The 26,109-nt window shown below is 48.0% G+C and overlaps 2 protein-coding genes across 2 annotated transcripts in view; one reads left to right on the forward strand and one right to left on the reverse strand.

Moving 5' to 3' along the window:
• FGD1 (FYVE, RhoGEF and PH domain containing 1) overlaps positions 1-20,650 on the forward strand; it is a 36,612-nt gene extending 15,962 nt beyond the window's left edge. Inside the window, exons 2-18 of the mRNA XM_032474378.1 lie at positions 588-761; positions 1,071-1,248; positions 1,375-1,813; positions 3,077-3,166; positions 3,860-4,008; positions 5,321-5,477; positions 5,587-5,725; positions 11,708-11,766; positions 11,910-12,056; positions 12,408-12,500; positions 12,656-12,735; positions 16,481-16,511; positions 17,021-17,122; positions 17,483-17,608; positions 17,787-17,948; positions 19,050-19,193; positions 19,719-20,650. Coding sequence (XP_032330269.1) covers positions 588-761; positions 1,071-1,248; positions 1,375-1,813; positions 3,077-3,166; positions 3,860-4,008; positions 5,321-5,477; positions 5,587-5,725; positions 11,708-11,766; positions 11,910-12,056; positions 12,408-12,500; positions 12,656-12,735; positions 16,481-16,511; positions 17,021-17,122; positions 17,483-17,608; positions 17,787-17,948; positions 19,050-19,193; positions 19,719-20,024 — 2,576 coding nt within the window. The 3' untranslated portion in view covers positions 20,025-20,650. The remainder of the gene's footprint in view (positions 1-587; positions 762-1,070; positions 1,249-1,374; positions 1,814-3,076; positions 3,167-3,859; positions 4,009-5,320; positions 5,478-5,586; positions 5,726-11,707; positions 11,767-11,909; positions 12,057-12,407; positions 12,501-12,655; positions 12,736-16,480; positions 16,512-17,020; positions 17,123-17,482; positions 17,609-17,786; positions 17,949-19,049; positions 19,194-19,718) is intronic.
• On the reverse strand, positions 20,610-25,636 carry TSR2 (TSR2 ribosome maturation factor). Its single transcript, XM_006194630.3, has 5 exons — positions 25,495-25,636; positions 25,237-25,327; positions 22,611-22,702; positions 21,871-22,047; positions 20,610-21,651 (listed from the first exon to the last, which is right to left on the reverse strand). The coding sequence occupies exons 1-5, from the start codon at positions 25,576-25,578 to the stop codon at positions 21,517-21,519; spliced, it is 579 nt and encodes a 192-aa protein (XP_006194692.2). The 5' UTR covers positions 25,579-25,636; the 3' UTR covers positions 20,610-21,516.
• Positions 25,637-26,109: the final 473 nt, after the last annotated feature.

The raw sequence follows: 26,109 nt of genomic DNA on the forward strand, positions 1-26,109 counted from the left end.
TTCCCTTTTCCTCAATTTTTTGCCTTGTGTTTCAAAGCTGTTCCTGTGACCTGAATTCTGGGTGCTGGCTGTGTATGGGTGTGGAAATAGAGGAGGGTAGGACAGATTAATAAGAAGCTGGGATTTTAAAAAGCAAAACTTTTGTTCATGAAATAAAATTTCATCATTTTCAGCTATATAAAATTGTAGAAAAGGAAGTCCAGATATCCTTAGAATCTTAAGAAAAACAGTGAAGAATGGTTTAGGCTTAGCAAACTCACTGGGGGTATATAAACTTGTACACAAACTGTAGGATGCTTGCGCCCACCTCCAGCCTAATTAAATTCCCCAATAATAATTCCTGCTGACATACAAGGCATCAATGTACTAATCACAAAGAACTCTTGTCTGTTACTGAAAACAGCCAGCTACAACTCTGGGCCTGCTCTCCATCAGAGGGCTGGAATAGGGGCTTCCCAGAAAGGCAGTGTGGCCAGGAAAAGGGCTCAGTAACCCCGATATTGCAGATACCTGCTAAGACATACAAGTCCCTCGTCTCCTTTAGGGTAATGTCAGTTGCTTCATACCCAGTTTCTCCCTTTCTGCAGGGCTGCACCAGGGGAACCGGATCCTGGTTAAAAGTTTGTCCCTCGACCCTGGCCAGAGCCTTGAGCCTCATCCAGAAGGTCCCCAGCGGCTTCGCTCAGACCCAGGTCCCCCCACTGAAACCCCCAGCCAGCGTCCTTCGCCACTGAAGCGGGCACCAGGCCCAAAGCCACAGGGTAAGTGGTTCCAGAGCAGGGCAGAGAAATGGCCCAGGAGAGGGGACAGAGGAGGGGAAAGGTTGGCCAGTGGCAGAGGAGAGGGCTTGTTAGAAGGATAGGAAGCATCATGGTCTAGAGGCAGAGGGCTGTGGCCTGGGGCTAGTGTGCACATACTGGCATCTCATCTCAGGCCGGCTCTGTGTGTCCCTCAGGACAGAGGTGCACACTGGGGTTTTGTGGAGGGGCCTGTGGCCTGGCTATGACAGCAAACTCCAAACTCAGCTCTTTAGGATCTCTCCTCTCTCTTTTTCCCGCCCATCTCTCTAGTTCCGCCGAAGCCCAGCTACCTGCAGATGCCCCGGATGCCCCCCCCACCTGAGCCCATCCCACCTCCGCCATCTCGCCCACTGCCTGCAGACCCCCGAGTGGCCAAGGGCCTGGCCCCCAGGGCAGAGGCCAGCCCCAGTTCCGCAGCAGTATCCTCACTGATTGAGAAATTTGAAAGGTAAGTCTGGCCCCTGGGGGACTTTGTGGAGGGGAGGGTGGGCTTGGGCTAGGAAGGACAGTTCTAAGACAGGCCTCTCAGCCAAGCTCATACCCTGCCTCCATGTGTGTCCACCACCCACCTCAGAGAGCCTGTGATTGTCGCCTCGGATAGGCCAGTCCCTGGCCCCAGCCCAGGTCCCACAGAGCCAGCCATGTTGCCACAGCCACCCCCGCAGCCATCAGTGTCCCAGCTCCCCGAGGGCGAGGCCTCCCGCTGCCTGTTCCTGTTGGCTCCTGGGCCCCGGGACGGCGAGAAGGTGCCCAATCGGGACAGCGGCATTGACAGCATCAGCTCACCATCCAACAGCGAGGAGACCTGCTTCGTCAGTGATGACGGGCCTCCCAGCCACGGCCTCTGCCCCGGGCCCCCTGCCCTGGCCAGTGTCCCTGTTGCTTTGGCTGACCCCCACCGGCCCGGCTCCCAGGAGGTTGATAGTGACCTGGAGGAGGAGGACGACGAGGAGGAGGATGAGAAGGACAGAGAAATCCCAGTTCCCCCGATGGAGAGACAGGAGTCTGTGGAGGTACTGATCCATGTTCACTGAGAGGCAGGACCGTATGGAGAAACCAGGAGCCTGGCTTTCACACTTGGTCCTTCCCCCAGCTCAGTATTTCTCGAAATAGGGCATTGTTTCCACTTGGAATCTTTGGCTTCCCTGGTCTCTTGGTAACTAAATATCAGTAGCAAACCTGTACCCTGCCCCCCATCACTGTAACTACAAAAAAATGACCATGCATAGTTCCAAATGCCCACTGGGAAAGTTGTTGTACCCTCATCAGAGAACCACTAGCTGGACCTCAGTTTTTCCATCTTGGAGATGGGCATCCTGGTTGGGGATCTTTAAAGTCCTGTTCCAGACAGAAAATCCCCAGATTCAGTAGCTAGGTGGCATTGGGCAAATCTCTACTGCCCCACCACAAGCCTTCTTTGTAAAATGGAAAGTCTCTCACATCCAGAGAGACTTCCAGACAGCTGGCCTCTGGAGAGGCACAAGAGCTTAGAGCCCCCCCCAGGAACCTGAGGCTGTGGGGATGAAGGCTCTCAGCAGCAGGAACCCCTTTCTATGCCCCAGCAGCCTAACACTGCTTCCCAAGGCATCCTTGCACTTTAATTAAGTCACAGCCAGAATACCTGCTTCATCAGAACCCAACTCAAAATTGGGGGCTGAGGTCAGGGACACAAATATGTGTCCAGCAAATAGGCAACTGGGCCAACAGGCAATGAGTTTTCTACATTTTTATACTTTTGTGTTTTCCTTATACCCCAGGCACTCAGCAAGCCTTTGCTGACAGTGAACTGAGTGGCTGAATAAATAACTAACATTTACAGTCTACTTAATCTGTAGTCTGCTATGTTTTCTTTATATTGAATCATCTAGTTGTCACAATTACAAATGGACTTGGGTCCTATTATTATCTGTATATGTAGATGAAGAGACTTAAATACAGAGCGGTTACAGAACTTATGCAAGCTAACAAATGGCAGAGCTAGGATTTGAACCCAGGAAGTCTGACTTCCTAGCCCACACACTTAACCACTACACTATGCTAAATGAATAGAGAGAGCAGATGGCTGGGTGAATGAGTGCATGGCATCAGAATTGAGGGGTGGCCTTTACAATACACTGGAAAGTTAGGGATGAAGCTGTGGGGCTTATGCATCTAGGGATGGGAGGTAGGGTTATCTCGAAGTGGCATCAGGCTTAGGGTAGTATTTGAGCTGTTCTAAGAATTCTGGGGGCTTGGGTACAGGAATATGGACCAATGATTGCCTCTTCTCTTTCCAGTTGACTGTGCAGCAGAAGGTATTCCACATTGCCAATGAGCTCCTACAAACAGAGAAGGCCTACGTTTCCAGGCTCCATCTCCTGGATCAGGTGAATGGCCCCTCAGGGATGCTGGGGCACCAGGACCTGGTAGGTGGGTGCCAAGGAGGAAGTGATACGGCTTGAGCCCAACTCTATCACTGGGGCCAGAATCTAGAGGTGGTAAAGCTCCTCTCTCACCTTGACCCTCATCCTGTCCCTGAAGCCAACCCTGATGAATGACCCCAAACTTGATCTTTGTACCAACCCTCATTCCTAACCCTGAGCAGGTATACCAGCCCTGACTGCAACTCTGACCCAGATCCTCAATTAACCCCTGGCTGTGAACCAGACCCTGACCCTCATTCTAACCCTGGCCCTATTCCTGACCCCCAAATCCACTAGAATCCCTAAGGGTAGGAATTTTTCTCTGCTGTGTTCACTGCCTGGCACACAGTAGGCATTCAAAAAGATTTGTTAAATGAATGGATCTAATTCTCTCTGACCCTGAGTTGAATTCTGACCTTGACCCTAATCTTGACTTCTCCTTGTTCCAATGCCTACCTCCAGATCCTAACCTTGACAACTTGAAATCCAACCCCACATATAAGCCTAACTCCATTCCCTCTCTCCTCAGTCTCAAAACCAGTGCTGATCCCAAAGCTCCACAGAGTTGCCCACAAACACTGCCCTCACCTGCAAACTGCCCCTTTGCCAGCCAAGCCCAGACCCCTCTGGGCTGAGCACCACTGCCCTGCCCCACAGGTGTTTTGTGCCCGGCTGCTGGAAGAAGCTCGGAACCGCAGTTCCTTCCCGGCCGATGTTGTCCACGGCATCTTCTCTAATATCTGCTCCATCTATTGCTTCCACCAGCAGTTCCTGCTGCCTGAGCTAGAGAAGCGCATGGAGGAATGGTGAGGGACCCCTGACCTAAGCCGTCTACCCTCCTGTCCACTTGCCTGCCAAGCCCAGGCCAGATGTGTGCTCCAGAGTTCATTCTTGCCTGCCCTCTCCCCTCACTGCCTTTCACAGAAAGAATCAGGCCCAAGCTCTGCCTTCTAGGCCCTCCCAATCTAATATGAAATGCTGATCAGGACTCAGAAAATTACAACAGAAATAGCAAAGCCCTAAAGAGTACGAGGTTAGGAGCCAAATCAGCTGGGTTCAAATTCCAGCTCCACCAATTGCTAGCTTTATGATGTTGAGCAAGTTTCTTAAATTACTGTGCTTCAGTTTCTTCAGCTGTGAAATGAGGGTAATAGTAAGGTTTATTTTAAGTATTAGATACATGTAGAGAGCTTAGAACAGTATCCAGTATAAAATAATTGCTCAATGAATGTGAGCTATTGTTATTTTATCAGTGCTATGATAGACCTGAGAATGGGAGGCTATGGGAATCCAGATAAAGGCACCAAACCTAACATGGGGCTTAAAGAAGGATTCAGGAAGGAGGTGATGTCTGAGCTGAGTCCTGAGGTTGAAGGGCAAGGTTTATCCACAGTCTCCCAGCCTCCAGGCTCTCCTCTTTCAATTCATCCTTTAGAGTCTACACCACCTAAACAATAATCAGACCATGTCACTTCCTGCTTAAGTCATCTCCACATGCTCCCCACACCCACAGGATAAAGTGTGTCCGCCTTACCAGACTGACCACAGACAGCTGGCATGAAGTCACTTCCTACATCTCCCCAACTACTGTGACCACTGAGGGCTGAACCAGGGCTGGTTCTTGTGGCTCCTCCAGCAGACTGACCAATGAGGGCTGAGACCAGGTTTGGTCCCATGTGTCCTCCAGGAGACCTCGACTCCTGAGGAGTGTGACTAGGCCTGGTTACTTTGCCTCCCCTACCTGACAGTGACCCTCTCAGGGCTCAACTAAGTGTGACTCATTTGTGTTCCCCAGAATCACCCAGCACAAAGCTAGGCACAGCATCAATAATCAGTATAGAAAGTGGCCCTTGCAGTGAGGTCAGAGCGGGTGTTCTAGGATATGTCATTCCTTGTAGTCAAGCAGCACAGAGTTGGGGTGAGTGGCAGCCCAGGCCAAGGTCTCAAGTCAAGCTGAGCCTTTTGGTCTAGTTAGTCTATAACATAGGCAGCATTTCCAAAAGAGCAGGCTGGCTGAGAAGTAGATTTCCAGGACTGAGATGAGAATGGCCTATAGGGTGGGGACACTCTGGGGGACAGGGGTCAGCAGGACCATGTTAGCCTCTGCTTCCACTCCAGGGACCGCTACCCACGCATCGGAGACATCCTGCAGAAACTGGCACCCTTCCTCAAGATGTATGGCGAGTATGTGAAGAACTTTGACCGGGCCGTGGAACTGGTCAACACCTGGACAGAGCGCTCCACCCAGTTTAAAGTGATCATCCATGAGGTGCAGGTAAGCAGTGAAGCTAGATCGGGCCAACTGGGGAGGAGAGATCTGCAAGGACCTGGTGGGGGGGTGGTCTTTGACCAGACCTGAGCTCCCCTGCTTCTGTCTGTTCCAGAAGGAGGAAGCCTGTGGCAACCTGACGTTGCAGCACCACATGCTGGAACCCGTGCAGCGCATCCCCCGTTACGAGCTGCTTCTCAAGGACTATCTGTTAAAGCTGCCCCATGGCTCCCCAGACAGCAAGGATGCCCAAAGTGAGTACACACAACTGGGACCTGCCCCAACCCCCTACCCCAAGACTTAACTCACAGTATCAGCCTTCCATTGCCACGTAATTGTGATCTCAATAGATCTGTAAACTGAAAGGCCTACATTGAGGGTCTAGAATAAGACCCCAGGATGATCCTCCAGGTTAAGATCTGCCTTAGCACCCAGACAGAACATTCAGGAGTCCCCCAGTCTAAAGTTTCCTGCTGGAACCCCAGAGTTTGAGGGGCATATCCAGAATGGTCCCCTGAAGGGAGCCATCTGTTTCTTAGACTGAGAGACCTAGACTTGTCCTCAAATGAAATTGTTCCAAGTCCAAAATGAAACTGAGTCTAAACACCCAGGGACTGAGCCCTGTTTACTGAATCTCCACAGCTGAGCTCCCCAGAAAGAGACTTGTCTCATCAAGCCCCTGACTTTCCAATCTCTACATTTAGAGCTCTCCTCCATGTCCACCAACCACTACCTGGAACGATCCTTCCCGAAGAACCTCCAAGTCTGATCAGAACCCCACTGAATTACCTTTCCAGAACTGAGCTCCCCAGACCAGACCTCATATTTTCTGCCTCCCAGATTTGGATCTCTAGGCTGAGATACCACCTCCCTAGATGAGTCCTCACACACTGAACCACTAGAAAAGTGTTTCATTCTGATTCCTTCAGTATGAGACGCACCCCTCGGGGTCACACCCCAAGAGTGCTCCCCAGAGTCTCCCCAACTTTCTCTCCCCAGACTGTAATTTTCATTCATTCCTTTATTAACATAACAGCTATTTACTGAGCACTTCAGTGTTCTGTGCATTGTCCTAGGCACAGGGTATAATGGAGATGAACAAGACAGACAAGGTCCATGATCTCAGGGGTGTATTCTAGTTGGGGAGACTGACAATAAACAAAAGTCATAAATAAACAGGAGAACATTAGATAGGTGTTATGCATCATTCAGAGAATAAGAGAGTGATGTGACTGACCAGGGGGTCTACTTTAGACTGAGTGACCTCTCTGAATAGAAGATATTTGAGTCAAACTCAAATATGAAGAAGGGAGCCACGTGCTGAGTAGGGAGAAGCACATTCCAGGCAGAGGCAATAGCAGGGGCAGGGTTCCTAAGCGGAGGAGAGCAGCTTGCAAATCTCTGGACCAACAGGAGGACCAGTGTGATCATGACCAGTGAAAGTAGAATGGTGGAAGAAATAGGGTTGGAGAGAGGAACAAAACTTTGAAGGCCAAGATAAGGAGATGGATTTTATTCTGAGTGCAGTGAGTAGCCACTGGAAGGTTTTGATTAGGATCACTTGGGGAGCAAGAAAGGGAGCCAGGAGACCAGTTAGAAGCATTTAACAGTAATCTAAGTGAGAAAAGTTGGCTTGGATGAGGTTGGTAGCCATGGAAGTAGTGAGTTGTGGTTGGATTCAGAATATATTGTATTTGAAAGTCGCACTAAAAGAACTGGGGTGAATGGGGGTGGGGCTTGGGAGAAAGAGTAAAGAATGACTAACAAGATTTTTGGCTGGTGGTGATGGTTCCTGAGATGAGGTTAGGAGTTTGATTTGGGGCATGTTCAAAGAGAGCTGCCGGTTAGGCAGTTAGATGGGTCTAGAATCCCAGGGAGAGAGATTTGGATGTCAGTAGCACATAGACAGGATGCAAAGCCGTGAGGCTAGCCACAATTACCAACGGATTAAGTGTAAATGGAGAAGAAAAGGGGCCAAGGACAAAACTGAGGAATGTAGAATCAGCAAAGGAAACTTAGAAGGAGCAGCCCTAAAGGTAGGAGGAAGACCAGGAAAGTGTGGGGTCATGGAAGCCACAAGAGTCGGGAGCAGACAGTTGTGTTCACTGCTATGTCCACTACACAAACAGCCCCTTCCACCCCACAAGACGGGGCACTTTGCTACCAAGACCGGACTTCTAGAAAGCTAGGACCCTAGAAAGTCTGATAGCTGAACTCTATAGACATCTGCAGACTAAGTGCCTCCTTCCTCTCCCCAAGAGAGTCCCCACTGTGGTACTAGGATGAGCTACACAACGTAAACCTCTAGAAAAAGCCTTCCAGAGTGATTTCCCTGGGATCAGCGCCATGGACTGACATCCCCAACTTGAGCCCTCAGGCTGAACCCAGTCTGAGGTCCCAGTTATAGATCCTCCACATTGGTTTCCCCAAACCAAGATCCCCAGATTGGGCCTCCAAAATGCTCTCCCCACCCTGGGCTCTGAGAATCGGTTCCCAGTCAGAGCCCTCAGTCTGAGGTCCCAGAGGGAGATGCCCCCCAAAAGAGCTTCCCAGTCTGATCTTGGCCATTCTCCAGATGGGGATTGCCAAACTGAGGACCCTAGATTAACTGCCCCCCAGTTTATTATTGTCCCTCACACTGAGACTTCTAGCCTGAGCCCCAAAGACTGACTCTCAAGATCCATCCCGCAGACTGACAGCACTGAGCCCTCAGACTGAATTCCTAGAGTTCCTTAGTGTGAATGCCAGAGGGAACCCTGAGATTCAGCTGCCTAGTTTGAGCTCCAGAGATGTCAGATTGTGTCCTCCCTAGCCCAAGTCCCACAGAATGAAGGACCCTATTTTCCACCCTGACCCCCCACTGAGTCCTTAGACTAATGCCCTAGATTGTCCTCTAAATTAAGCTACCCACTCCAGGTCTGATCTTCCCAGTCTCAACTTCCAGACTGATTTCTCCCAGACCGAGGCCCCCATTTCCTACCTCCCACACTTGGATTCATGGATTGAGATTCCCAGGCTGAGCTCAGCAGAATGAAGTCTCCAGACTGAGCCCCCTACTGCGACCTGAGAAGGACACCTCACTGCTACATTGAGTGTCCACATTTTATGTCCTCTGACTGTGGTCCCCAGAAAAAGCCTCCCATCTCATTTCTCCACTCAGAGCCCATGAAGTCTAGAATCACATGTCCACCTTAAGCTTCCAGGACTGAGTTCTGCAGTTTTACTTCCACACTGGATTCCTACCGTGACATTCCCAAACTGAAATTCCCCAACTGAGTTCCCTGAACTGGACCCCCAAAGTGAGCCGCCAGTGTAATCTCCATAGACTAGGCCTCAGATAGTCCCTTTTACCAACTGTGTATCTCTGGCAAGCTGCTCAGCCTCTTGGCCTCAGTTTTCTCAGGTGTAGAGTGGGAATGATGATACCTACCTCATAAAATGGTTTTAAGGATAAATGAGATAATCCAGGTAAAGCTACTAGCACAGTGCCTGGCATGTGGTAAAAGCTCAATAAATGTTCGCTGTTTTTATTACTGAATGGCTGATCCCCTCCATATGGAATGCCCCCAAAGTCACCCCCCAGATGGAATTCACCTAAGTCCCTGTTTTATACCAATCTCAGTCCTACCTGCATCCCTAAAGTGAACCTCAGAGCTTGAGCTTGGCTGATGGAGCTCCCCACACAGAGCACAAAGATGAACCCCCAGAAAGAACTTCTCAGTCCAGTTTCCTGAGCTGCTCAGAATGAGAATCTCTGAATGAGAGCCAGCCCGAGATGTGCTCACTAAACTCCCCAGCCCACGATCTATTTTTTTTTCTTTTGCCCCTCAGACTAAAATCCCCAGGGAGAGCCCCAGAAAGTGCCTCAGGTCTGAGCCCCACTGAATCATATCTCTGGTTCCTCAGACTGACTCCCTTACTCTACTGAACTCTGAACTCTGAACTCTGGATCCTAGCCTGGGCTCCCCTAACCAGGCCACCTGAAACTCCTGGCCTGAGCTGCCTACCCTGAGCCCAAGATTGAACTCCAAACCAAGATCCCAGACTGCCAAGCCCAGACTAGGCCCCACCAGAGCTTCCAGGCTAAGTTCCTACATAAAGCTCCCCAAACTGTACTCCCTCACCTAAACCCCTAAATGAAATCCTAGACTGACATCCCCACACTGAATCTCTAGGAAGAGCCTGCACACACTGGACCCCTGGAAATGCCAGTCTGTACCCCACTCAAAACATCTCCAGACAGAGTTTCTGATAGCAAAGCTTCTAGTCCGAGGCCAGTGGCCTCCACAGGCCTGAACTTGTCTGCCCACAGCTTGCCAGAGTTTTCATCCTGTCCCCTTCCCTGGGCAACTCCTACCTCCACGGCCCAGCAGGCTCCTTGCCCTGGGGTCGGGAAGATGCAGAATACTTAGGAGAAAGGGTGGCTGGGAGGTCAGTCCCAGCTGATGTCAGCTCTGCTGCCTCCCAGGCATAGGGCCTAGGGCCACCACCACTTCTCTCTGGGTCTGTTTCCTCATTGGACAAACAGGGCACAATCACACCTATCTTGCAGGGTTGTTGTGAGAATTGGAGGAGTTAATCTATGCAAAGCCTCTGTTCTGGAGCCCTGGAGAGGGTGGTGGGACCTTGGCCCCATCCTAGGGAGCTCCTAGTCTACTGAGGGATGCAGATGTATAAATACACAATGAACACACCATGTGACTGGAGGGACAGAGGGGAGCAAAGGGGAATGTGGGAACCCAGACAGGATCCTAAGCAAGCCTGGGGACTCAGGACTGGCTTATTGGAGGAGGTGAGCTGAGTCCAGAAGACTGAGTTGGCCAGATGCAGCAAGACAGGATATGTTTAGGGAGCTGCAAGTGAAGAAAGCTGGAGAGGTCAATGGAAGCCAGATCATCAAGGGCTTTGAATGCCAGGCTAAAGGGCCAGGTTTTTACCCCGCAGGCATAGGGGAACCATTGACAGATGTGGACAGAAGAATGACAGCAAGCTGTGTGTGAGAAAGCTCCCGCTGGCAGCTAGGGTGGAAGAGGGCTTGGAGATTGGAGACTGGCACCTGATAGGCCTCAGCTAGGTTTGGGGCCACAGATCTTGAGCACCAAGACTTGGTCATGGAGAGAGAGGCTCCCAGGAAAATAACACTTGGTTTGCCAACCAAATGGACCTTCTTCAGAAGCACCTGTGCTCCCCCATTACAGGCATATTTTCTGAGTGGGAAAAGCCAGCACCATACAGACAAGAGTGGGGTGCAGAGCAGCTGGGCCTCAAGCATGGGCAAAATTTGTTAGTGTGTGGAGAAGTATAGGGATTTATTTCAGGATTTTTTTTCCTGCTGATACCTGGTCACAGTAGGAAATATGGAAATACAGGAAAGCTTAAAGAGGTAGGAACGAAAATCACCTATGATATGAGCCCCCAGAAAATAAGCACAGAGAACACTTTGACATATTTTCTTCCTGGTGTTTTTTTATACATGTATATTTGCAAAATTGAGGTCATTCGGTACATACAAGATTGTATTGCTTTCTTTTCTTAAAAATATCCTGAGCATTTCATAGATTATGAAAAAAGAACATAAGCATCATTTGTAAAGGTAGTTTAGGTTGCTTAGTATTCCATTATATGAATGCACATTAATTTATCTAACTGAACCCCTACAGTTAGACATTTCTGTTTCTGGCTTGACACTGTTCTAAACACTACTGCAATGAAAGTGTATTTGTACATAGAATGTGTATTTTTTTAGTGTAAACTCCTATAATCAGAATTATTGAGACAAAGAATAGGATCATCTCTTTGTTTCTTTATATGACTTTTTTTTCTGATTACAAAAGTAATACATGTTCTTTGTCAAAAATGTGGAAAATACAAAAAAATCTAAAGACAATAAAAAACCACCCATAGTCCCACCATCCAGAGACAACTGTTAAACATGGGTGTGTTTCTTTCTAGTTACATATGTGACCATTGTTGTTTTTCAAATGGTAATAATAATCTTGTTAAGCTTGTGTTTTATTGGCTACCAGGTATTCCATACATTTTGATTCTGCTGCTGTGACATTAATTGAGTCAGTTTCTGGTTTAAAGTGATATTGCTCTAAGAACATCTTTGAGGCTGGCACTTTCTGGGATGGGGAGGGTATGGTCAGGCCAGGAGGAGGTATTCAAGGAGCATAGAAGCTCCCAAGAGCCCTTTCTCTGCTAGTCCCCCATCTGACCTCTCACTCTGCCCACAGAGTCTCTGGAGCTGATAGCCACAGCAGCAGAGCACTCTAATGCTGCCATCCGCAAAATGGTGAGTGGCCCTTCTAGCCCCTGCCCTTTCTTGGCCAGCCACCTATCTCTGGCTCTGTCCTAGATGTGGGGCTTATGACTTGTGGACATCTGAGGGGAGGCCAGCACCCCAAACCCTGCCTTTGACTCACTGTCTCCCGCCAGGAGCGAATGCACAAGTTGCTGAAGGTATATGAGCTGCTGGGGGGTGAAGAAGACATTGTCAGCCCCACCAAAGAGCTCATAAAAGAAGGCCACATCCTTAAGCTGTCAGCAAAGAACGGGACCACTCAAGACCGATACCTCATACTAGTAAGTGCCATGGGTAGGGTTGCAGGTGGGCCCCCCCGGCCCCCGACATTGACCTGGTACTTGCTCAAGGCTCTACTTCCTGCTAGCCAGTCTTTCCTCTAGTAACTTATTGTATTTTCACTACCTATACTGGGAATGTTTTCTTCTACTTTATAGATATGTAACTAAGACTTAGAGAGATGTGACTTGGCTCTTTCCTTGCAAACTTTGTGCCTGATCTGAACTGTGTTTTCTCCAGCTATTGTCTTGAGTCCCCAGCAGTAAAGCCTCAGGAGTCCTCCAGGGGAAGGGAGCTGGGCCACACCCCTCCTGGATCCTCCACACATACATTGTAAACCTTTTCCTTCCTAGTTCAACGACCGCCTCCTTTACTGTGTGCCCAGGCTGCGGCTCCTTGGCCAGAAGTTTAGCGTGCGGGCACGCATCGATGTAGATGGCATGGAGGTGAGCACCAGGAGGTGGAAAATGGGGACCTGGAGTGGGGCCTTGGCTCTGGGAGGAACAAAGACATTCGTCCCCAAGCGTGTGCATGTGTGCAGAGGGAGGGGGCGCTGTGGAGCTCGGTAGGCCTCACAGAGCCCCTTTCTCCCTCCACTCAGCTAAAAGAAAGCTCCAACCTCAATCTGCCTCGGACCTTCCTGGTGTCAGGAAAGCAGCGCTCCCTGGAGCTCCAGGCCAGGTACTTGCCCTTGCCTGAACCTTCCCTCCAGCCCCCTCCTCTCTTCAGATATGCTGAGGCATCCTAGGCCCAGCACCAGGAGACAGGCTACCTCCCTAGAGGAGAGGCTATTCTAGAGAACAGGTGGGCACCTTGCCCCAAAGATGCTTGCTCTTCTGATGGGTTTTGTTAGAGGAGGGGGAAGAATAAGATAGTAATCCAAACATGAATAACAACAACACAAATAATTTATTGTAGACTCAGAGATTTAAGAGAAATAATGGCCAAATGCAACACGTGGTGTGAAAGGAACCTGGTTTGAGAAAAACAGCCATAAAAGACATTTGTAAGACAATAGGGAAAATCCTAAGTGTGAACTGGGCATTAGCTATTGGGGCATTATTGCTAACTTTCTCAGGTGTGATAATGGTATAGACAGATAACAAGAGAATGGCCCTTTTTTTTTTTGGTGATATATGCTGAGGATTTAGTATCATGATATCAATAATTTATTTTTACATGGTTTATCAAGCAAAAAATATATACATATATACATATACACAAACATATATACCTACATATATAAATATATTCATATATTCATATATATGAAGTAAATATAGCAAAATATTTTAAGGTTTGCATCTATATAGTCGGTGTATGTTTAATGTACTTGTGCTATCCTGTCTACTTTCTGTATGCTTGAAATTTTTCATAATAAAAAATTTTTAAATAATAACAAATCTTAAAATAATGCCCAACCACTTAACAAAGGGACTTTCATATCCATCCTCTACTTGGATGATTATTATAATAGCTCACATGTAATGAAGACTTGCTCTTATGCCAGGCAGTTTTAAGTTAATTTTAATTTAAAACAATTTAAGTTTAAATTGACTAACTGAATTCTTAAAACAACCTTTGAAGTAGCCACTGTTACCATCAACCCCATTTTACAGATGAGGAAACTGAGGCACAGAAGTGTTTCATACTCTGCCCCAAATCCCACAGCTGGAAAGGAGCAGAGCTGGAATGGGAGTTCATGTTGCCTTCTGAGGGCCCAGGTGGTAGGGTATCAAGGTCGTGGTCAGGGCCAGAGAATGGATGCACATGGGTAGATGATCTGCTTCTGACAGGCTACAAGAAAGTGAGAAATGAGAGTCAGAACCCTCATTGCTGGGACTGTGGAGGCAGGAGACAAAAATGAATGTGGACTAGAGGGTGTCCTGGAAGAATAGAGAGGGAGTTGGGTTTGATGCTCCAGGAGACTGAGAGAGCATCACAGAGGCCTGTGGCCAGGAAAGTGAGAACAAAGCCAACAACGGGCACATCCAGGGAAGGTAGGTGTGGGTCCCAGTCAGGCCTCAGTAGAACCTAAATGACAAGCCCTGTGACTGAGACAGGTCATCTGCTGGGAGGAAGAGAAGGTGGGGGCTGCAGAAGGATGCTGGACCCAGAAGGCTGCACCAAGCAGTGCAGGGTTTCCTCCTAGTGGCAGAGGGAAGGAATGGACAGTTTGCTCTGCCTATGCTTCTGCTGCCCTTTAAAAAGTTTTTTTTTTTTTAATGAAAAATTCCAAATATTCAGAAAAGTACAAATACAACAAACACTCGTATGCCCACCACTTAAACAACTGATTCTCACCTTTGGTGACACATAGGAATCAGCTGAGGAGCTTTTAAAAATACTGATTTCTGGGACCTACCCCTGGAGACTGATTTAACTTATCTGGGGTGTAGCCTGAACATGGTGGGGGTTTAAAAACTCCCCAGATGATTTTAATGTGTGTACCAGGGTTTAGAACCACTGACTTAGGAGTCAGTATATATTTTGCTATGTGTATGTATATGTGTATGTGTATGTGGGTGTGTATATATATATATATATATCTGAACTATTTTAAAGTAAGTTACAGACATAACACTTCACCCCTGTATATTTCAGCATGCATTGCCAAAAACACTACTGTGGCTCTTAAAAATCAAAAGCAATATTGTTCAGTGCAAAGTTAGAAGTTAGAAAATACAGATAAATTAAAAAAAGAATTTTTTAAAATGAATACAAAAGGATTAAAGTAAAATCCCCTAGAGTTGTACCACCCAGAGATAATCAGCGCTGATGTGTTGGCAGAACCCCTTTCAGGCTTCTCCTCTGTTTGCATATGTAAACACACATATAAACACACAATGTTTTCTTTCCATATTTTATTATGAATATTTTCCAAAATACAGAAAGGTTTAAAGGATTTTACGGTGAACACCCATAATCACACCATATAGATTCAACAAGTGTTAACATTGTGCTGTATTGACTTTATCACAAATCCATTCTTTCACCCATTCACCAGTCCATCTGATTTTTTTAATGCATTTCAAAGTAAGTTGCAGACAGCACTACTCCTCACCCCTGAAGACTTTGGCATGCATCTCATTAACTGGAGTCCAGTATTTGTTTCAGGTCTCCTCCTTTTTCTCAAGGCAAAATTTTCATAGAGTAAAATGCACAGGTCTTAAGTATACTATGGATGAATTTTGACAATTGTAAAAACTCATGTCACACAAATTTTTAAACAAAAAGGGAATGTTGTGTGTATTTTTTATATGTTGTTTTAAGTTAACATATTAGATACAGCTTTCTCGATTAGAAAATCTTTACATCATGTAAGTTGTCTGGCAGTAGTGATACACTATTTTTTTTTAACCTGATCCCTTGTTGTTGGACACATAGATTGCTTCTAATTTTTCTCTACAACAAATAGCATTGCAATAGACATTCTTGTAGCTATATATTGACTCATATCCTTAATTTTTCATGAAGTGGTTCTAAGGATATAGTCAAACTTTCATATTAGAAAAATACTTTTGATGTCTGTACTGTAGATGTGGAAGGAGATGAGCAGAGGCCAGGCAAGAGTCAGCCAAGAGGCTGGATCTTATTCCTAGCAAGCAGCTGATGGGGCTGCACTGGGGTGGAGGCCTTGGAGACTGTAGGGCAGACAGGAGAGTTGGGGAAGGCAGGCAGAGGGAAGGGCTGACACACTGACTGAGTGCCTAGTATACCAAGGATTGTGCTGGGCACTTTACACATCACCTCAGTTACTGCTCAGAACAACCCAGACTGATAATTATCGTATCCATTTTATTATTATTATTATTATTATTATTATTATTATTATTATTATTATTATTATTATTATTTTATTATTATTATTATTTTGTATCCATTTTACAAGTGAAGAAAAAAATAAACTGCCCTCCTTTCTCAAACTTGACATTCCAGCACCAGGGAACTATTTATGGTTTCTTGTATGTTTCATACTCTTACTCATACACCTCACGCTTACCCCTCTACCTGAGGGCTATTACCTCCTTGAGAAAACCTTTCTTAGTAGCCCCCATCCAAACTCCAGCCTGGGACAACTCTCTTCTGGATTCCTCAGCCCTATTTTCCTTCTGTCACAGCACTGATCCCCTGAATTGTCCCTGCTTGTCTCCCCCTAGACCATGAGCTCCTTGATGGTAGGGTCCTGACACCCAAGTTCTTAGCGCACGGTTTGAAAAATATTAATAACTATTGAATAAATAAACTCAGACATGTGAAATGACTTGCCTAAGGTCACACAAGTAATAAGTGAAGAAGCAGAGAGTCAAACCCAGGTCTTTCTGACTCCAAAACACTTGCTCTTTACCACTCCAGTTGCTTTTGATTGGCCTGCCTAACCCAACATCTTTCTTTCCCTCCCTGACCCCCAACCTCCCCACCCAAGGACTGAGGAGGAGAAGAAAGACTGGGTCCAGGTAACATCCAAGAAGGCTCTGTGGTAGGGGGCTGGAAAAGCAATAACAGGTCTCCTAGGGGGTGGTGGATTCTCCCCTAAAATTCACATCTGACCAGAATGGGCCTGAACACCTGCCTTCCAATGAACGTTACCATGCCCATTTTACAGATAAGCAAACTGAGGTCCAGAAAGTAAGCAGAAACTCACCAATTCGTCCTTTAGAAAGCTGGCTCCTCTGAGGGTGTAACCCCATTGAGTTAAGCCCTGTAAAACCTTAATCCCAAATAGAAGCCAGGAAGCCCTTCTGAGGTTTTTTTCAGCCACTGATCCCCCTTCCCCATTTCATAAAGAGAACTGAGACCTGGATTTGGAGAGACTTGCCCAAGGTCATAGGCCTAACAAGGGGAAGAGGTACACCTAGAACCCAACTTTTCTGACTCCAGGCTAGGTTATAGGATGGTGTGATGAGGGTGGAAATGGGTGGATTTTGAGGTGTTCTGACCTCTTATTTCTTACACCTCTGCCCAGGCCATCAACTCCACCCTCCTGAAGCATGAACAGACGCTGGAGACCTTTAAACTGTTGAACTCGACAAACAGGGAAGATGAAGACACCCCCCCCAACTCTCCGGTAAGAGTCCCTACCACCTCCTCCTGCACTGGGACCCCTTCTAGGCCTCCAAGTCCTCACCTTACCTCGAGATGCTCCTCTCCACTTCCCAGAAAGTAAAGACCAGAAAGGCAGTGCATGACCTCAGAAGCAAAGTTGGTAGGGCCACAGGGAAATAAATCACTGGGGAAACAAAGGCCCAGAAAGTACTGACTTGTCTTCAGTAGCAATGAGGTAGAGCAGAGCCAGGACTCAAAGGCAGGTCTTCTGAATATTATCTGCTGCCTCCCAGTGATGATCCAAGCCTTGGGGCAGGGGTAAGGGCTGAATGAACTGGACTGGGGAGTAGCTGTCTCTGACCTGGGACCTGGCTCTCTCCAGAACGTGGATCTTGGGAAGCGGGCACCTACGCCCATCCGAGAAAAGGAAGTCACCATGTGCATGCGCTGCCAGGAGCCCTTCAATTCCATCACCAAACGCAGGCACCACTGCAAGGCCTGCGGGCATGTGAGTGTTGGGAGGCAGGGGCCGAGCTAGGGAGTGGACAGGCTGGCAGCCTGAAGGCCCACTTGTGAGTGGGCACCCTCTAAGTGGGGGGAGGCTGCGAGTCTGCTGTGGGAGTTGGCATACCGAAGCAGGAAAGGCTCGCTGGAATCAGGCTGTTCTTGCCCACTTGCCACCCCAGGTGGTTTGTGGGAAGTGCTCCGAGTTCCGGGCCCGCCTTGTGTATGACAACAACCGCTCCAACCGTGTGTGCACTGACTGCTACGTGGCCTTGCATGGGGTGCCCGGGAGCAGCCCTGCCTGCAGCCAGCATACACCCCAGCGCCGGAGGTCCATCCTGGAGGTAAGAACCAGGTCCCCAACTAACCCGTCCACATCGTCCAGATGGGCCCCACCCAGTGTGACTGAAGCCTGGGCATCTCTGAAACCTTAGGAGTCCATGTGCATCCATTGAATAAGTGACCCAGGCTTGGAGTGAGTAAAATGAGTCCAAGGATGAATAAAAGAGTAATTTTTATTTAAGTGCTTTAGACATTTCATCTTCACCATAATTTATCAGAGTCCAGAGTGCTACCCTTCACAGTAATTTATCAATGCTATTACTATCCCTATTTTACAAACAAAACTGAGGCCCAGGGAGGTTATCTGCCCAAGTTACATAGCCAGTTAACTGGCAGAGCTGGGATTTTTTTTTTAACAAGTTACCCTTTTTTATTACAAAGTAGGATATGTGCACTGAAGGAAATTAGACAATATAAACAAAAATAATAAAAATACCATATTCTTTCAACCTAGAGGTTACCACTATTAACACTTGTGCTTCCTATCTTTCTAGGTGTGTGCACATATGTACATTTTTGGGTTTTTTTAACTAAATTAAGGTTTTTAATACTTAAAGAATGTTTACTCTGTGTCAGACTCTTCTAAGCACTTTGCATATATTAATTCATTTAATCCTTACAATAGCCCCCAAATGCTCTTCCAAGTAAGTGTATTTCCATCTAGGGCTGTGATCGCTACCCACCCACCCATCCCTTTAACTACAATGCTAGTTTGCCTCTCACTGAGTGTAGGGAATGGATGTGATGAAAGAAGGAAAAAAGATCAAGTGTAAATGCGTAAATGACTTGTGGAATAAATGGACTGGTGGAAGAAAGAATGCCTGACTGGCATTTAGGTGTCTCTGCTGAGAGCTATACACCATCCCACCAACCCTTAGAGGCAGCAGCCGTGGCCTGAGTCCAGCAGACAAGCCTGGCTTTGAATCTCGACTCTGACTCACTGGGTGACAATGGGCAAATCACTCCTGCCACCTGAGCTTCAGCGTCCTCTGAATATTGAACATGGGAATAGCAATCCCTAAGCTAGGGGGGTGTTGAAGCCAAAAGGAGCCAGGCTAGGCCTCCTATCAACATTGATGCCCTCTCCATGTCTCTGGCCACAGAAACAGGCCTCAGTGGCTGCGGAGAACAGCGTCATCTGCAGCTTCCTGCACTACATGGAGAAGGGCGGGAAAGGCTGGCACAAGGCGTGGTTTGTGGTCCCTGAGAACGAACCCTTGGTGCTGTACATCTATGGAGCCCCTCAGGTGTGCATCCTATTCCTTCGGGTCCTTTCAGCCACCTGGAAAAACCAGGCTGTTCTCTTTCCCCTGGTCCTTGAGATCTCCTTGGCCTTGGAGGATAAGGTGAACCTAAGGGGAAATCAGAACCCCTACCCTTGGGAGACAAAGACCAGCTAGAGACAAGGAATGATTGCAGGTCAACATTTGTAGAGAAAAGTGGGGTGAGTTGGGGGGGTGGCTAGCTTCCTAGAGGAAGCTGTAATGGAGACAGGGCACTGCTTGGTCCAATTTGGTGTGGGGAAGAATATGCAGATGGGGGCAACAGCCCAAAGGCCTGAAAGCATTATATGCTAGAGACTAGCCCAGCTGGTTTTGGGTGTGGAAGGCAACAGGTATTTGAACCAGCCTGCATTCTAGTGCAGCTTCCTGTAGCTCAGTGAAGCCACGGAAGGTTCTCAAGCAGGGGAAGGAAAAGAGGGGTTTAGCAGATGCAAAACCAGTGAGAAGCCCAGCCCCAAGGTGACCCCTGGCTCTGTACCTGTTCCCCAGGATGTAAAAGCCCAGCGCAGCCTGCCCCTCATTGGCTTTGAGGTGGGGCCTCCTGAGGCTGGAGAGCGGCCTGACAGACGGCATGTCTTCAAGATCACCCAGAGTCACCTGAGCTGGTACTTCAGTCCTGAGACAGAGGAGCTGCAGCGGCGCTGGATGGCTGTGCTTGGCCGGGCAGGCCGTGGGGACACGTTCTGCCCAGGGCCCACACTGTCTGAGGACAGGGAGATGGAGGAGGCACCGGTGGCAGCTTCAGGAGCCACTGCTGAACCCTCTGAAGCCCCCCAGACCCGAGATAAGACCTAGAGGGTTTGTGGGGAACTGGGGCCCCCTGCCCCACACTCTAGCTGCCCATGTCCAGTTGGGGGCCCCAGCCCCCTCCCTCCCAGCTCAGTCAATACTTGAACTCCCATCATGGGCACTTTCAATCCTGAATGCTGGGTCTTGGGTTTTTTAATTCATCTTTTCACAAAACCTGGGCTTTTAAAAAAATATTCCTACAGTGATGTTAATTTTTTTTAAATCCTTTCCCTAGGGAGGGTGGGAGCTGTTGCTAGACCTGCCTGAATTAGGCCGTTTTTCCCCATCCCCTCAATACCCTACAGATCCTGCCTCCACCCAATTCCCCCCAAAGCACCGGAGGCAGCATATCTGGATTCAAGTGCCAGCTCTGCCACTGACCCCATGGCCCTGGCCCACCCCTGCCCCCTCAACCAGTGTTTTCACACGTATGATGCTATGTGGGGTGGTGACCAGACCCCTCCTGCCTCTCCCACGGCTTACAGCTTCTACCTGGCCCCAAGGCTACCCAGTATTTTATCGTCCAGACCCATGGCAGGGCCACCGGGCAGGACAGGGGAACGGGGGGAGGACAATGAATACTCTGTTTTGTTTTTTAAAGAAAAATACAGTTTATTTCAGGCTTATGGAAACTTTCAGAGCGCTGCTGTGCTCCGTTCGTCCTTCTGTCTGTTTGTCCAAAGTACCAGGCTGCTGGGGTGGGCCCAGAAGCCATACCCTTGCTGAGCTCTGAAGCTCAGCTCCCAGAAGGCTGACTCCAAGGCTATTCACAGGTCAAGCCACAAATTGAACAATAAGGTATTATTTATTGAGGTCTTAAACTGCATCCCAGAACTTGGATGGGATGAGAAGTTTGGAAGGAGGTTAGAAGAGACAGAAAACAAAGCCCAGGTCCCCCAAGCTCACCACCTAGCCAAGGTCTTAGACTTCAAGAAGGAACCCAGGGCTGGAGGCTAGACTGCAGGAAGAGAGCATTCCTGGGGGGTTCCAATTTCTGGGCAAGGGTACAGAGCTGCTCTGGGAGGGGGGGACAGGGGGTAGGGAAAAGAGGGAGAGGAACCACAACTACCTTCATTCACATCTTCATCTGATCTCTCCATTTGCATGTTCATCTCACCATTCCTGACCCAGCAGGAATATTGTTTCTCCTGCTGGTCCTCTCCCTTCACAAATCCACCTGCCTACTATCAATCAGCATTTAGCTTCTCCTTCAGTCACTCCCACACCCACTCATCCCTCCCTCTTCACAATGACTGCACCCAAGAGGCACTTTACTGGGAAACCCAGCCTTATCACTCGGACAGTAACTTCAGGCCCTGGTGAACCAGGTTCCACCACCCCAAGACCAAGGACCCCAGGGCTCTTCTTCCCCTGGAGGGAACTACACAGGGGAACAGGGAGAGGGTAGAGATGGGGCAACCAGTCCAGAGGTCCACGACCCTCCAAAAAAGTCCCCAGTCAACTAGCAAGCAAGGGCCCAAACCGTTTCCAGCCCCACTCATTTCTTTCTCCGGACAATGGTCCAGCCATCCTCCACTATATCCTCTTCCTTAATAGTCTGGGAGCCTGGTCCAGAGGGTTCAGGCTGGGGGCAGATACCATCTGTAGCTGCCCCATCATTCGTAGCTGTGACCTGGAGAAGAAATAAAGCAAAATACAACACCTTCCAGCTGTGGCCAGTGGAGACCCAGGCTCTCCTCCCAGCTTTCCCAGGATTGGCTATGTGACCTTAACGAAAGTTTCTTGCCCTCTGTGGATAATATAACCCCCCATCACTTCCCTGTGAAATTAGCTGATCTCCCAGGAAACTGAAAACATCTACATCTCCCCACCCAAGAGGCACCTCCTTTACCTCCATCTCCTCCACGCTGTTTGCATCATCCTCACCCTCATCAGTCTCTTTGGCTGCTGCAAGTGCAGTGGCTCTGACTCTGCACTTTCTTTGGGTGATGAGAGAGGCCATCTCCTTCAGAGCATCCTTATCACCCCTCTGGAAGTGGTGGAACATGGTCTGCAGCTGCTGGCTCACCTATCAAGAAAACAGTCAACCAGCCTGGATTTTCTAGACAACCTACAATACAACCAGCCCATGTTTGCAGGAAGAGTGGGGGAGGAGTATGGAATTTTCCAGAAGAGAATGGGGCTCTTTCCTTCCCAAGGAGTTCACTAATGAAGCAACCACATATGAAGGGTTCAGTAAGGGCCTGAAGCATTGAAGGAGGGCCTCCTAGCAGGGAAGACATTAGACTAGGTTTAAAAGACAGAAGATGTAAAAAGGGAAGGCAATCCCAGCAGAGGAATTGATGTTAACCAGAGCAGGGTGGAAATGTACCTGGCTTGACATGCCCTTGAGATGGGGGTTAGGAACAGACCTAGCTGAGAAAGATGTATGGAGAGAAAAGAGAAGAGGTGGTGTTTGGAAAGGTCAGGGAGACTAGACTTTTTCCTTTAGGCAACAAGAAGTCATAGAAGTTCTTGCACAGGACTCAAGGAAAGAGTGGTTATAGCCAAGAGTGTTGGTCTAAAACAGATAGTTGGGGAGAAGAAAGACTGCAGGCAGGGAGATGGCAGCTGTATCCGCGATATGCTCACCTGGGGCAGACTCCCATCCTCCACAACCGTATCAAACTCGTTTGTCATGAGCTCCCCGAGGAAGTCCTCCACCTCATCTAGCTCCAAGTCAGCTGAGTAGGAAAGGAAGGGGCTCTCTGGTCAAAGACCAGCCAACTTCATCACTTCTGACTGTTATTCTTCCATACCTACTTGGTAGAGCCACATCTGGTTGGTGGGTAAAGGTTCACACGGTGAGCCTTTTATTTGCTGAAATGCTCTACACTCCAGGTTTTAACATGATTTAAAAAAAAAAACACTAAATAAAATTCCTAATTTCCAATACTTGCATCCTACCAAGCCCTCTATTCCTGCAGCATCCCATCCACACTTGCCATCTATCATCTGGCCGATTTTTAACCAGCCTCCTCTCTATGTGACCTTGAGCACATTACTTATTCATTGCCAAGCCTCAGTTTTCTTATCTGCTAAGTGAGGCTAATAGTAACCTCCTTGAAGGTCTACTACAATGAGTCATCCAAACAATGCCTAGCACAGGGAAGACCCATAATCATGTTAATTTCCAACAATCAAAGGCTGAAGTTTTGTGAATGTAAAGACTCTTCACAACCATGGCTCCAACAATACAGAAGGCCATAGACCAATGGGATAGGTTAGAAGAAATGGATGTAAGCATCTGCAACAATGAAATCATCACAGCCTTGACATCAACATCCCAGGGTATGACTTTGGTGGAGCCCTCCTCTGTAGGCTTCAGTTACCTTATGGGCCCATGCTCTATTTTTTTCTGAATTAGGAAGTCTTCCACAAAGCTCCTTGCTCTCTCTTGCCTGTGGCAGAGCTCATTCACCCCCTTGGCTCTCCCTACCACTCTAATATCTCCCAGATCTGTCTCCAACCCAGGCTACTCTCCACCTGTGCCACAGGTACCTCAGACCCTCTATATCCAAAGTCAGACCCACTACTTTACCCTTCAAACTTACTTCTCCTTCTCCAATGTTCTATTCCATGAAAGGTACCTAATCCACCCAGAAACCTGCCTCCTTTTCCTTCCCCCTCTGCAGCCAAACAATTTCCAAGGCCCTAATCCACCCATTCTTTCCCATGACTATTGCCATTGCCCTAGTTCTGGCCTCATCATTTTCTAGACAGAAACAGTCTTCCCCTCTCCAGTCTATGCTCCATAACGACTACTTCCTGAACTTTCTAGCCAGCAAACCTCATACTATCAGAACCTGCTCATGAATTTTTTATCACCTACTGCAGTATTTCATATTTTGCTTTTGAAAAATGACTGTCCTGCTGGGTTTTAAGGGAAGCTACTCAGAAAAAAACCAATGAAACAAAGGTAAACAGGTTTCTTTCCGGTGACTCTTATCCTTGTCCAAGGCTTTATTATGTTAATGGTTACTGTGACTTACGTAGGAGCTGAAGAAAAGAGCTTTTCTTATATAATTTGAAGAAGCTTTTTCTTCACTGAACAGCTAACAAAACTAGTCTTCTATAGCATGCACTGTGGCAAACGCTGGCCTAGAGGACAAAATCAAAGGCACATAAGGCCTTCTATGTCTCACCCTTTTCCAGGGGCCTCCCCCAACCCCCAGCTTCATTCTCCACCACTCCTCCCTCCCACACACACACAAGCACACACACCCTTACTCCAACACTGAGCTCCCTCCCACTTTCCAAATATAACATCTAATCTCCTCATAGCACAGAACTTATTTCTGAGTGTTGCTCTCTCTGCCTCCCCCACCCAGTTAACCCCTTTTCATCCCTTAAGACTCAGCCCAATCACCACCTCCCCCTAACAATCTCCAAAAGAAGCCTCCTCCCCAGTCTCATATTAACCAAGAACCCTGAGCTCCTCTTTATTAGAACACCTCTCACCCTGTGTATAAACGCCAATTTACTAATCTGGATCCCTCACTAGATGGTAAACTTCCTTGAGAGGAAGGACTCTCTACCTTATGTCATCTCCAAGGCTAAAAAACTAATTAAAGAATTCTGTAAAATTCATACCCAGCTGAAGACCCCCTGCAGGGCCCGTATTTTTATACGACCCTCAAGGCACATCAAAGGCATAGATCTCTGCTGTCCAAATAGTCAAATGTGGTTACTGAGCACTTAAAGTGTGGTTACGCCAAATTGAAATGTACTAAAACTGCAAAATACCCACTTTTGAACACAATACCAAAAAAAAGGATGTAAAACATCTCACTAATAATGTTTTATACTGATTACATGCTGAAATATTTTGAATATACTGAGTTGAATAACATTAACTTCATTTGCTTTATCAAAGTGCCTGCTGAAAAATTTTAATTTACTTGATATGACTGGCATTATATTTCTATTGGACAGCTCTGGAGGGGGAGATACTTTTACATCCATTTTACAAATGAGGACACCGAGTCTCAGGGGGTAAAATGACTTGTCCAACGTGATACCATGAGTCAACGGCATTCGAACTCAGGATTCTGATTTCAAAGTCTGTGTTCATTCCACCTCGCCCTCAGGTACCAACCGACAATTGCTCAAAAGTAAGTGAGGACTCGCCAGGACCGGCTTCCTCCCCCCGCCCACCCCCTAAACCTCCCCCGCCCCACAACACACAGACAAGTTCTAGCGCCTCACATTCACTCACCATTGCGGAAGAAGTACTCCTCCACTGCACCCCCCAGCCACTCAGCTTTCTCCTGGCTGTGCACACCCCCGAAGCCGTTCTCCACAGCGATCTGCGAACACAGGCCCAAGCCCACCACGTCAACCCGGGAGCCGACCTGTGGTGGCGCAGGAATCCCCTGCTTACACCGGCCAACTAACTAAGCCTCAGGTGGCTCGCCCGGCCAACTTCTGTTCTATCTCAGTCCCTAACCTCTCTTTCAGCCCTGGCCCCACTCACCTGCAAGGCGGGCCAAGCCTCCAAGGCCGCGCGGACTCCAGCTCCGAAAAGCGCTCGGGAATCTTCAGCAGCACCCGCCATCATCCGGCCGCCCACCACGTGATGCCCAGGCAGACCAATCCCTGCGCAGCACCGCCCAGGCAGAAAGAGCCGGCAGCCGAGCCTGAGAACGCAGATTCGCCTTTCCGCTGATCTGGCAGCAAGACTAAAGCAATAGAAAAGTCTGTAGAGCAATCGATGACACCATCGCTGTTACTCACAAGTAATAATCAAATCTAAGGAAGCCAGAAGTGGAGGACATGTGGGACCATGAGTTCCGGACCCGTGAGTACTGCACAGAAAAGATGTGGCGAACTTATTAAAGATACAGATTCCAGGCCCTGGGACAGAATAAGCAACCTCAGGGAGCGTACTCTATAAATCTGCCTTTAAAAATGCATCTTAAAATCTACAGAACATTCCACCCAGCAACAGTACAATACACATTTTTCTAAAGTGCACAAGGAACATTCTCCAGGACAAACCATATATTAAATCATAAAGCAGACCTCGGTAGATTTAAAAGGGTTGAAATCATACAAAGTATGTTCTCTGACCACAATGGAGTGAAATTAG

Source organism: Camelus ferus, chromosome X (assembly GCF_009834535.1).
Source record: "Camelus ferus isolate YT-003-E chromosome X, BCGSAC_Cfer_1.0, whole genome shotgun sequence".
Taxonomy (NCBI): Eukaryota; Metazoa; Chordata; class Mammalia; order Artiodactyla; family Camelidae; genus Camelus; species Camelus ferus.

Excerpts from the sequence above, each read along its gene's own strand:
- TSR2 (XM_006194630.3), bottom strand. The coding sequence starts at position 25,578 with ATGATGGCGGGTGCTGCTGAAGATTCCCGAGCGCTTTTCGGAGCTGGA. Across the intron at positions 25,328-25,494 it reads AGGCTTGGCCCGCCTTGCAG|ATCGCTGTGGAGAACGGCTT; the intron begins GTGAGTGGGGCC and ends CTGTGTTCGCAG. Across the intron at positions 21,652-21,870 it reads ACAGCGTGGAGGAGATGGAG|GTCACAGCTACGAATGATGG; the intron begins GTAAAGGAGGTG and ends TTTCTTCTCCAG.